The 12296-nt window shown below is 49.8% G+C and overlaps 1 protein-coding gene across 3 annotated transcripts in view; it reads right to left on the minus strand.

Annotated features, from left to right (window-relative positions):
• Positions 1-556: 556 nt before the first annotated feature.
• Positions 557-12296, minus strand: part of TTI1 (TELO2 interacting protein 1) — a 44632-nt gene continuing 32892 nt past the window's right edge. For 2 of the 3 annotated variants that reach the window (XM_029916339.1, XM_029916338.1), the window contains one exon: positions 557-1287. In XM_029916339.1, the coding sequence (XP_029772199.1) occupies positions 1104-1287 (184 nt within the window). In that variant the 3' untranslated portion in view covers positions 557-1103. Of the gene's footprint in view, positions 1288-8126; positions 8308-12296 lie in introns of those variants that run through there. The other variant, XM_029916340.1, reaches the window with a different exon arrangement.

Here is a 12296-nt window from a genome sequence, read left to right on the forward strand (position 1 = left end):
AAAATACTCCAGAGACTGGGTAGGCTGGGGAGGTAAATGGGAGAGGGTAGCAATGAAAGAATGCTGGCCATAGGCTGGTGACTAGTGCAACAGGGTTATGGGTACATGGGGCTTGCTGTATACTATTATCCATAATAAACAGCAAAAAATAACCAATCTCTTATTGAACGAGTAACCAAAAAACTGTCAAGCTCTTGGCAAGGAATCCAGTTTGTCTTTGGAGAGGAAAACCAGATGTCTGGGGAACAGGGGAGACCGACATTTCAGTTTCTGTTTTGTGCTGCTTGGATTTTATACCATGGCTCTGTATTATCAAGAACACGGGGTGCTTTGGTGGCTCAGTCGGTTAAGCAGATGACTTCAGCTCAGGTCATGATCTGGCAGTTCATGAGTTTGAGCCCCATGTCAGGCTTTGTGCTGACAGCTCAAAGCCTGGAGTCTGCTTCGGATTCTGTGTCTCCCTCTCTCTCTCTGCTCCTCCCCCATTCGTGCAGTCTCTCTCTCTCAAAAATAAATAAACATTAAAAAATATTTAAAAACAGTGAGCTCTTGATCATACTTTTCATCTGAGAATTTCCTTTATTTCATTTTCTTCCAAATAACAAGTTAGGTACAGTGAGTCGGCTCTAGCTCATCATTGGAGGAGAGGGCGCGCATGAGTCTGTGATGCAGGGCTGTGCTCTGAAGGCTCGGACGCGTGGCACTCCTACATGGTTGTCAGGTGCCCGGGGGACACCCCGGTGCGGTGCGTAGCAGAGGCCTCCCTCCATGTGTCCTGAGGCTCTCCGATGTGGAACGGTGGGACGGGTGGGGGCGGGGACAGCCTAGGAGGCAGCCGGGGCCTCGGAGATGGTAAGCGAAGGAGTTAAGCCCTTCGAGCTGCCAGACAATGTCATTTGAAAACACCAGATATGAAATATAAATAAATAACAGCTAACTCTCCTTCAATCCAATTTCTAAGCAGTTGTGTGATCGATCAATTTATAAATCGATCGGCTGTCTAATCCACCTTGGTAGTCTTCTCTGCTGCCGTGCCACCGCCTCGGGCCAGGGTGGGGTCCGGGGCTGCTGCTGTACCGGGGTGTGTCTGTGTGTGAGGGGGGTCACTGAAGCTCCTGGAGCAGGCGGAGCACGTTGGCCGCATAGGGGCTGCCCTGCCCCGTGGTCCCCCGCAGCTGCACGGGGTGGAGCCTGGGGTGGGGAGGTGTGAACTGCTCCGGGCAGTAAAGTTCGTTCAGGAGAAACCAGGTGGAGTCCGGGTCCACCCTCATCAAGCGGATGAAAACGCTGTGGAGAGACAGAAGGGATGGTGGGCTGAGGTCATGAGGGAGGGGAGAGAAGGGAGAGAGGCTGGTGTTCTCCCGGAGAGGCTGCTTATTGGGCTATTTGATACGAAACTGAAAATCGCATGGAATCCCTTCGAAGAGCACAGCAAACCCACTTTAGTTCATGAGACAGGGCCTTTAGGATAGTCCCAGAGTGTATAGTTTCATATCCATTGACAGAAAAGAAAAGTGATTAGTCTGAACAGAACAATATTGACATCAAACAAGCTCTTGGCAAAGAATCCAGTTAAGTTCTGGGTGTCAAGCAGATGCCTTCAAGAACACTGGCAGGGCCCACCCCTCTGGTCAGGCTCACAGGGCCAGCCCCCACTCCTGCGTCTCCAGGTGCTCGTCCTTGGCCCCCCGCTTGCTGCCAACCTAGGTGGCTGACCTCTTCTGGCCACCAAGAGCCAAGGATTCTTGGTGGTCTGGACACACTCACTCACAAAGGATCTGACCCAGTTCTTTTCCTGAGGCAGGAACTGACTGAGCTAGGCCCTGTGACCTTTGGCAGAGGCTGAGCACTGGTGTCCTACACATGACAGGGACAGAGCTGGAAGGTCCAGGGCCACCTAACACCATATGCCCACTAAGGGTGAGGCTCTTCAACTTGGGCTGAACTTTGGGGTCACAACCGTTGCCTCTTATCTCCTCATATCCCATTTCTGAATGATCAACCATGTGCCCAGGGCCACTGCACTGGGCAGTCCAAGTATCAATTTCACCCACCTGGCCGACGCAGTGATTCAGAGTCTGGCTTTTCAATCCCAGGAAGGAGGTCCTCCTGAGTTGGGCAGCGCCCTGTTAGCCCAACCCCCCATCTTAGTCCACATTCCACGTGCTCAGAGACGCTGACCTTTCTGGGCCTTCTGGGTGTTTAGGTGGCTGCCCTACTTTTCTCTTTCTGGACACCCTTCCCAGCACTTACTGTCCACTGACCATCCCGCTTCCTCACAACAGCCCCTGAGGGCAGCCACCATGCTAGCTGGGTTCACCGCTATACCCTGGGCACCTGCGATGGCACACGGCAAGCTCTCAACAGACACTTCAGCCAACAGGTTCTTGTATTTAGTAAGTGGCTCATTACACCACACACTAATGACTTAAGAGGACATATCTCTCTGAACATTTCATTCCGAGGAAGGGTCAGCTGCTCACCACCGAGGAAGCACGAGGGAACATACCCACAGGATTCGCGCTGTCGCAGACAGCACTGCTACGTGGCCGTGGGAGCTTTTTCAACTTGTCTTGCTCTCAGTCTCGAAAAATGAGGATGTACTTCATTCAGGGTTTTGCTGAGGTTTAAATGAGAAAACACAGATCTAGCCCTGCACGGCGTCTAGCCCACACGACCCCTATCTACCAAGCCAGCAGTAGGATAGATAGAATCTATTTGATGAATCACATTTTATTCTTGATGACCATCCCTAGGAGCCTCTCCCAGACTGCTGGGCATCAAATAGGAACTTAAATGCTTGTCGAATGGCGCTAAATTGTGTTTTTAATTTTGTTAATCTGAAAAACCTGTGCCCTCAGGGAATTTGGGTTTTACCTTGGGGAAGCCGGTTTTGATTTCTTCCTCAGGTTTAACAGACATCTGCTAAGGAGGCAAGGTAGGCAGGAGGGAGGGGGCCCTTTGAACTTTTTTTTTTTTGGGGCCTGGTTTGTGCCTAAACAATTTAAGTTTTCTTTACTTAGGATAATCTTGTGTTTATAATCTCAGCAGTAGTTGCTGCAGAAGTGATTAGAACATTCTAATTCATTGTTTCCACTTCACCGCAGAGAGGAGATGGGGCCTGCGTGGGAGACAATTTTTGTTTAAAAACAAAAATATCTTTGATAATTAGAGTGGCAAGGGAAATTTTGACAAAAACACACCAAAAATGGGAAGCTGATTTCTATTTACATGTGACATTGTTGTCGGTTTTCCCTGGTGTCAAAGACTGTCAGAATGCAAATGGTCTCATGTGATTTTTTCCCCTTCCAGGACCGGAACAATTTCTCAAGCTACAGCGAGGCGCACTAAGGAGTATTTTGATCAGGCAGCACCCCCAAAGTGGCGCCCTAGCCCGGCCCACTAAAGTCAGAGCTGGGCTGGCTTACACGGCAGGGAGGCGTTGCAATGTTCATTCGGAGTCCTTTTTAACATGCTAAATGGGGGTGTTGTACTCTCTGGTAGAAGAGGTAAAAGAAAGAAGCCACTCTTTTTGCCCTTGTGAGGACCCTTTTCTTTTTTTGAAGTTTATTTATTTATTTTGAGAGGGAGAAAGAGATGGGGACAGAGGGTCTGAAGTGGGTTCTGCACTGACAACAGAGAGCCTGACGTGGGGCTCAAACTCACAAACCACAAGATCATGACCTGAGCCAAAGTCAGATGCTTAACCCAATCCTACGAGAACTTGTAAATAAAATGCTAATAGGCAGGCAAAGGAAATGTGTGTGCGAAGTTCACTTTCTTTCACTAAGTAAAAGCCAAATTCTTGGAAGAATTATTTTGGGTCTCCTTCTTTAGCTCTTGTGTGGGTAGACTCCCCTGAATGGCAGGCAGCAATGCAGGTTCCCCCTCCTGCCTCTGTGGCTCAGAGCAAGTTATTTTGCCTCCGCGAACCTGTTTCCTCTTTCTCCAAAGGAAAATGATCACAGCCCCCACTCCCCACCTCACAGGTCGGTGGCGAGGCTCTAAAGAGATGAGGTGCAGGAAAACACTTTTAAGTGTATAATGAAAACACTGTTCCTTCCAGAGAGCATGTGTGTGTCTAAGGAATAATTATCACTACCATACCACCGCCACACCACAGAAACTTCTCAGACACTCTGAAAAGGGCAAAACATTTGTCTTTTGTTTCACTCATAATTTCCTTCCTGCTGACTGGGGGGGTCCTGGTTCTCAGCCGAGGCTTTTCTAATTTTGCCTGTTATTTTCAGGAAGAAGCGAACGCAGTAGTCTTTGCCCTCTGCGTGCCTGGGGTGGGGAGTGAGTGCCATGCTAGGCAGCCAGGTGCTGGCAGGGGTAGACATGCACTTGCTTGGCCAAAGGCATGCAGTCTTGCTGAACTCTAAACACTGACACGTTCTTCGCCTGAACCTTGTTCATGTTGAGGCCCTGCGAGTCGAGCAGAGATCCAGCAGGCCTCGTCTGGGAGCTCAGTGGCCCAGCTTTGCTCCAAACTCTGGTACTGCCTTGTCCTGGGACTGGTTCTCGCCCTTTCTGAGCTGGGAAGAGGGGCTTCTGGGAAGTGAAGAGCCAAAAGCTGAAGGCCTTAAAAGCTCTTCTGCGTAATCCGAAGCCAGGAGACAAAGCCAGGACCTCTGCTTTGACGCGATTGGGGTAAGTGCCTGGAAAATGTCCCCAATACATCGTGAGACATGGCAGAGATGGCTGTTGAACATGCCAAATGGCCAGCTCCGTGTTTTTTCAAACCCAAAGAGAAACACTTAGAAAAAATATATGTACACCATTTAAGTCCTGAACAAGAATTTCCTTCTCCTTCCCCTAGGCCCAAATCAGTGGCTCCAGGGAGCACAGTTATCAAGAGATTATCTGGTCCCCAGAGTTTCAGGAGGCACTCAGCTGTGCCTCATGCCTCCGAGTGTCCTGAGGCGAGTGATTATCTCTCAATAACCTGTAGGGCCGTGTAGCTTAAATGATAACTTGACTTTAAAAAATTTAGAACTTGCCGTTAGGCAGTTTCTAAGCAACCTCTGTTTCCATGGCAAAGAAGCCTGGTGTTTATACTGATTTTTCACTTAAAATGCGGTTTTATTGAATTTCGCTTCATGCAGGCAGCCATTTCCCCACACTCCAGCCCTATCTACAATTGACGGGCATCAGCAAGTACCTAATAAACTCCAGACACCAAGCCAACAGAAGCGGCGCATTCCTTTATGATCAATAGCAGACTGCTCCCAGTGACAAAGCAGGGGGAGAGGTGGCCTGGGGATATAGGAAATGTGCTATCAGAATCCGGTCAGCAGGGCTGGGGCCCATCTCCTTGAGGCTAGCCAAATGTCTCCCAGCACCTGCTCCAGTGCAGGCACTGGAGTTGGTGCTTGGGATACAAAGATGGATGGGCAAAGTTTCTGGCCTCGGGGCTCCCGATGTGGTAGGGAGAAGGGACTAATCACAGAGGCCCATGGAGTACTGTGGAGAGAGCCGCACTAGGCGCCCCAGGTGGGGTGGAGCCGGGGAAGGCCTCGAGGAGGGCCTGGGCCAGGGGCTTCTGTTAAGATGGGTTCTAGGGCCCCTTCCAGCCCCAGCAGCGCACGGTGGTCCTCCAGCACGAACAACGGTCATAGCCTCTTACCGCCTCTAAATGTGGCAAAACTCCAAAGAAAGCCCTCTGCTGCAGACACGAACATTACAGGGGGTACCCTCGGTCTAGACAACGTCTGCTCTAAAGAAGCTCTAGAAAACCGCCAACCAATGGAGGCCCAGTAGAGCTAAATAAACCATAACTGAACTGCAGAGCTCCCAGCCCTCCTGGGTGACAGGCTATTCTTTCTCTGTCAATTACTTGCTGGAGGGATCTGCTGCTCCTTGTCTCTTTCTGGATTTATAAAATGCTCTCATGAGCTGTCTGCATAAGTGCCAGTGGTAAAGAACTTGTGGCTTTGTGATCTGTTTATTTATTTATTTTGGGCTTCTGTAGAAGTTATTCAGGGACGTCTCCTTAGGAACATGATACAGGCTGTCTCTACACGGCCAGGACTAAACGCCACCAGAAAATAAACTCACCCGTCGGAAAGCAGGCACACCCACCAAGTTATTCTAGCTTCCCTGCCGTTCCTGGCCGGCAGAGCCCCCACACCGTTTCTTCTCCGGCCACCTTTCCTCCCACGACTACTCGGCACATGCTGATGCTACAAATGAGGCTGTGTGTTTCCTTTTAAACAAATGGACGCTCAGGGTGTCGACGTGTCCCAGCCAGCAAGCAGTGGGGTGATGTTTCCATCGCGGTAATTTACTCTAATGGGTCTCGGTTCATTGGTTAACCAGTATTTCAAGCCTGTCCTTTCTTGCTATTCAATTTAGCTATCTTCTCCTGCGAGGAGGTCGTTTTTTGTTTCTAAATGTTGGAAATGGAGGATTATGACTTGGAGCAACGATTTACTCTCCAAATAAATACTACCAATTACCTCTGCAGCGATATGTACTCGTTAGACTTAACTATATTTACCTGTTCAAAACCATTCATCTATCTATCTAACTCCATCTTGCATACTCACACAGAGACCGATAACAAAAATATTTAAATGCAAGGGGGACAGGATTTCAAACCATAAACTCCAGTAGAAGCTTAAGATGCTAATCATACCCCCAAAGTACCACAAGACAAAGTGTCATAAATGCAGTGGAATGACTCCATGGCTTTGTGCATATTTAAAAAGATATGGCACTGAGAGGACCAATCTGTTACAGACAATTCAAAAATAAGCCAGAACCTAGAAGGGTTTAAATCCCACTGGGGCAGGATTTAGAAGCAGCCCCTTCCATCTGGCTGCCTCTCCTGCCTCCAGGCCCCCTGCAGGCCTGGACCCCCCTGGCTATGATGCCACTTCTAGGCGTGCAGATTTCAAAGCGGGCCGTGCCGGAGCACCAAGGGGTCCGACTCAGGCCACATGCGGTGTTCCCTGCTCCTCAGCACCCTCAGCACCCCCCACCCCCCAAAGGTGCAAACCCTGAAAGATAAAGACATCTTTGTAGCAGCCTACCTATTTTGTTCCCTTTCCCCCCCCCCCCCCCCCCCCCCCCCCCCGGAATATTTTCCTGGAACTTGTGCTTTGGCACTAGGCCGGCAGCCTCTGCTGATGGATGCAGGGAAGAAACAGCTCTAGGAAGTGTACTTGTGTATTCACTGCAAGGGCGTTAGAGGTATTAGTCACAACAGTCCTCAGTGTTCTTCGAAGATGACCCATGGAGAAATTTTCTTAGGGTTCAGGACCAAGGAAAGCTGTGCTTCTTTCTACAAAGCCCTCTTTTCTTATTTCAGGGACGCCTGGTGCTCAGGACACAGGCACTTCCCTCTTGCTCGGTCTGTTGGAAGACGAGAAGCCACATTTCCGGCTCATCCCCAGCTGGGGTGCGGAGCATTCTACGTGAAGGCCCGGGTGTCACCTTGTGCCTTGCCTTTCGTTGTTTTTGTTGTTGCGTACACTCAATTGGTATGACACCCTCAGTCTTTTTTGGAATCAGGAAAATGTTTAAATAATGCTAACAACCACTACTTACTTTTTCCCATGTGCTCATACTCTGTGCTAAAGAATAGAACATGCGTGAGTTTACTGAATCCTGGCAATAACATGCCTGGATGGAAGGTGACAGACACGCCCGCTCGAGTCCTGTAGGTGAGGGAGCAGAGACCTGGAGAAGTAAAGTGACTCGCCCAAGGTGACGCTCCTACATAACAGCAGGGCAAGGCTCACTTTAACTAGGCATTCCCCTTTGTGATCTTTCAACTCTCGACATGGTACGCTTGGTTAGTTAAAAAAAAAATTATTTTTTTTGGTGAATAAACACACATATAATAAGATAACCAAGGCTATCTTCCTGGCTACTTAGTACTGAGCCTCTCAGGTGCTCAGGACAGATCAGTGCCTGCAAAGCGATGAAATGGCTTCCCTCCGGCTTGCCAGGGAGTCTGATATGTGACATCTACTCTGTGCAGGCGATCCTGGTTCCCACCCCAGTACAGCTGGCACGCACACGCGCAGGCACGTCCCGCGCTTGCCCTGCCCACTGGGTGGCAAGATGGTTGACGCTGGTAAATCATCGATCACATGACAACACCCAGGAAGCAGGGAAAGGATTGGCATCATTTCATTTAAGTAGCACGGAGGTCCCTGCCTTCAGATCTGAAACCCAGCAACCCACTTTGTTTATAATCTGCATGGCAGATGTCTCTTATCTTTGACACCAGGAAATCAGGCCTCTATATGCACAGTGAACAGCTTCAGATCGGAGTGTATTTTTAGAACAATGAGCCTGGAAAAGAAAAGCAGCAATGCCTGTCAAAAGATGGATAATAGGAAAGCTAACTACCTGGGTCTGGATTTGTCAACTACTAATCTAGTGTCAAAAGGAAAAATATTAGGGATGCCCTCATTTCCATGCTGGGTGTAGTCCAAGGGGGAAACAGCTCTGCAGCCTGAGCTCAAACGAACTGCCCACAACACTTAAGGGGATGAGCTGCTAATTTCAAGCTCAGCTGAACTAACGGATCACCTCCGTGGCTCCTGATCTGTTCAAATATAATAGGCCCGTGTGTGGTAAAGAGAAAAGCTGGGCTCTGACAAGGATGAAATGAACGAGCGGTGCCAGTCTGTGTTCGTCCAGGGTTTGAAGACACCGGCTGGTTCTTTGATGGGCCAGGATCTGACTGCTAGAAAGAAAGCAGGGAAGTCGGCCAGTCAATGAACCTTGAAACCTGGTCCTGACTTCTCACACAGAAGGTGGTAGGGGGACGTGGCACAATTAACATGAAAAGATGGTTCTGGGGTGGAAAACTCTCTTCAGAGTTCAGTAGAGATGAAGCAGACTTCCAGCGAGAAACACCATGTGCAGATGTGCAGGGACAAGCATAAGCACCATGCACTTGGTATATTTATAGATACCCCACGTGGGTGTGCACCCACACGTAAATATACCTCCAGGACACAAGCCCTGTGAGGGCAGAGGCCTCCTCTCTCTTGCTCTCCTCTATTATCAGTGCCTAGAACGGTGCCTGGCATGGTGCAGCTCCTCAGCGGGTCAGTGGAACGACTGAACTCGCTGAGTGCTCTCCCTCACGTGTGTGTAAATGTTAACTCATGTGCACAGCCACCCTGGGAGGAAGGTGGTATCACCACCCTGACTTTACAGGGGAGGGAAACAAGGCACAGGAAACGAAGTGATTCGCTCAAAGTCACAGAGTCGGTGAGATGTGAACCTAGGTGTGCCCTCATACACAATGCCTATGCAGAGGAAGCTGGGGGGGTACCCTCCCCCACAGCACCCCCTCCCCTACCACCACCACACCGAGGACCGCAGCATTCAGTGCCTGTACAACCAGAAGGCACGCCTGCCAGTCACTACCTGCTGGCCCCCTGCGGCCCCACCTGGGTCCTAGGGTTGGCAGGCAGAGGCAGGACTGGGGGTGGAGACCAAGTGGCATAAAAGCACTATCCTTCCATGGTGAGATGGATTTCATCTTTTTGAAAACAGGTATTGTTCCTCTTAGCCCCAGGGTGGAAGGCTTATTGGATGATTTGCGTCCTCCCTACAAAAGACAGGGAGCCTCAGAGGACACTCAGAGAGAGGCCCAAGGAGTGTGGTTTTAACGGAGTTGAGTTGAATCAGGCTGACAGCATGTACAGGCTTTAAGGAAAAACACAGGAATTTGGGGTATGTGCTCTCATCTCAGATTCCTTTCATGTATGGGAAGGAAAAGCTCCATGGTCAGAGAGGCACAGAACTGTGGAGGCCCGCTGCATGCTGGGAGAAGTCTCAGAGGCTTCCGGGGCTACTCGGGAATTTAAATCAGTTGAGTGTGCCTCTGCCATGGTGGGGGCGGGGGCAAGGCTGACAAGACCTGTCATCTGTAATCCAGCGCTTACCCTCAGGGACAGTCCCCTGTTTACAATTTGTGGTAAACTGACCCCTCCTCCAAACAGGATTTGCTCACTTGTTACCCATTGAAGTTATTTAACTAGATGGATGGGGTGGGGGGTGCTGGGCTGGTATTTCTCTTGCATACCCAGTTAACAGTGACACCTAGTGGTAACCATACAGCGAGGTTCTACCTTACCCCTACCCCCCCCCAGCACCCCTCCCCCAAGTTGCAAGATTTATGCCCCTCCTTACAAGGCACATTCGCTAGATAAAAGCATTAAACTGGAATGGCATTTCTGTTCTTAGCATTTACAGCCTTGGTTATATCAACCACCCTCTGATCAATTTCCATTTCTAGAGTTTACAGCCTAGATGTAAAAGCCTGCCACAAAGGCTCTATTTAATATGACAAATTAAAAAAGCAAACACAGGCTTGGTCATTCTCTGGAGCCCGGAGAAGCAGACAGGAGGGAGGAGAAAGCCAGCCATAGTGCACACAAAGAGGAACTTTCACAGAACTGCTGAGTTTGTCTCCATGCCAATGCTGGGGAGGCCACTCCTCAGACGCCTGCTGGACCCACAGATCGTGAAGGGCAGCAGAGTAGGCTGCCCCAAAATGTGCCACTTTGGGGTTGACTGACTTGAGACTGAAGGCAATCAAGACCCAGAGGATTCAAGAAAAACTTTTACTTCTCCGTTAACCACCTAAAAGAATCTGAATAGAGAGCCTGGCCCGGAAAGAGAACTATTACCAGAGGTAACTCTTCATATGGATAACCTGTGTGACAGGTAATTAGAGCAAACACCTATTTACCAAACACCTGCTCTTCTTAGGGCCTGTGACTCACCCCGCTCCCCTGGAGAAGCCCTGACCCCTGGGCTATTCCTCAGGATGGCAAAGAAGTTTCAACTGCCCCACTAGACCTTGGGCCTCATATTTTTATAAGGCTCCTTTATGTATGAAATAAAAAAATGTGTCTTTCTCCTGTTAATCTGTCCTACATCAATGATGACACCAGCAAAAGAACCTAGAAGGATACAGTAGAAGCAAAATTCTTCCACCCCTAACACGGCTGCTCACCTACCTCCTTCCAGACCAGCCACCGATCCTCACTTGTTTCCTCACCAGCCCAGTCAGAGAGGGGCCACTTCCAAAATGAGGCTGATCAGCCAGCCTGAGACAGAAACTCACTGGCTCTAAAGAAGCTGGGCACCGGGGCATCTGTTGACAGCTCCGGCTTTTCCTGGTTCTTCTGAACACTAAGCCGAAGCCTGGGTTTCTGCTACCCTCTGGCTATGGGGCTCCCCCTTGGGCCCTGGCAACAAACACGACAGCCTTCCCTTCTCCCAGGAGTGGGTGGCGGGGGTCAGTGTCTGCTGCGTGGGGAACACACAGGGGCAGGAGTGTGTTGGAGGGGGGGGCGGTGAGGAGGCTTCTGCAATTGTTCAGGAAAGAGATGAGGCTGGCCTGGCCTGGTGGCTCAGAGGTGAAGAGACATAGTTGGAAGAGAAATTCTCCAAGTTAGGTGGACAGGCTTCCCTTCTGGAATGGATGTAGGGCGGGAGGGAAGAGGAAAATGAAGGACAGACAACTGAATGGAAGATGGGAACACCTGCTGAGCTAGGGGACCTGGTTCCTGGGTCCCTGCAGATATGGGCATGTCAGTACCCACCCACTCGCCTCTCTCCTGTCAGTAAGGACGCTCACAGAGAGACCAGGTTTCCCGTTGTCTCAGGCTTCTTTTCCCATTTAGAGAGCTTATTAATTTCTGAATCAAGATGCCACATCAGCTCCTGATCAAGGACAACACTGGTTTTTTCCCTTGACTTCAAAATAAGTTTGCAGATGATGTGTTTGTGGACCAATCAACCTTGCACTTCCTCCCCCCCACCCCCAGCCTGGCAAGAGGGAGGTCATCTGACTCAACCCCGAATGGAATGCGGTAAGCAAACAAAGGCGCTGCAGTCAAGTGGTCTGGCTGCATTTTCCTCCTCCAGAGGCACCTTGAATACCAACTCAAGATTCAGCAAGGTCCAATTCCAGGTTTAATTGCTTTTAGCGGCACAAAAGAAAATTAGAAATGAAAAGATAATGAATTGTGAATATTAGCCTGTTTGATGGGTCTAAATGTGAAGGATAGGTATGGGGTGGGTGGAGGAAAAGTAGAAGAGGACAGAGAACGTGCAAGTCCGATCGTTGGGACTCTTGGCTGTAACAGGCACACGGAAGGATTTACTTCGGGATGAATTTATGACGTTCTTGAGTTGTACCTGAAGTCAGCACCATTAGCTTTGGGGATACTGCCGGGGTGGGGCAGGGCAGTGGGGGAGACTGTTTTCACCCTGAGTTGGTTCTTGAAGGAACAAGAATGTCTGAGGATAAA

Source organism: Suricata suricatta, chromosome 12 (assembly GCF_006229205.1).
Source record: "Suricata suricatta isolate VVHF042 chromosome 12, meerkat_22Aug2017_6uvM2_HiC, whole genome shotgun sequence".
Lineage (NCBI taxonomy): Eukaryota > Metazoa > Chordata > Mammalia > Carnivora > Herpestidae > Suricata > Suricata suricatta.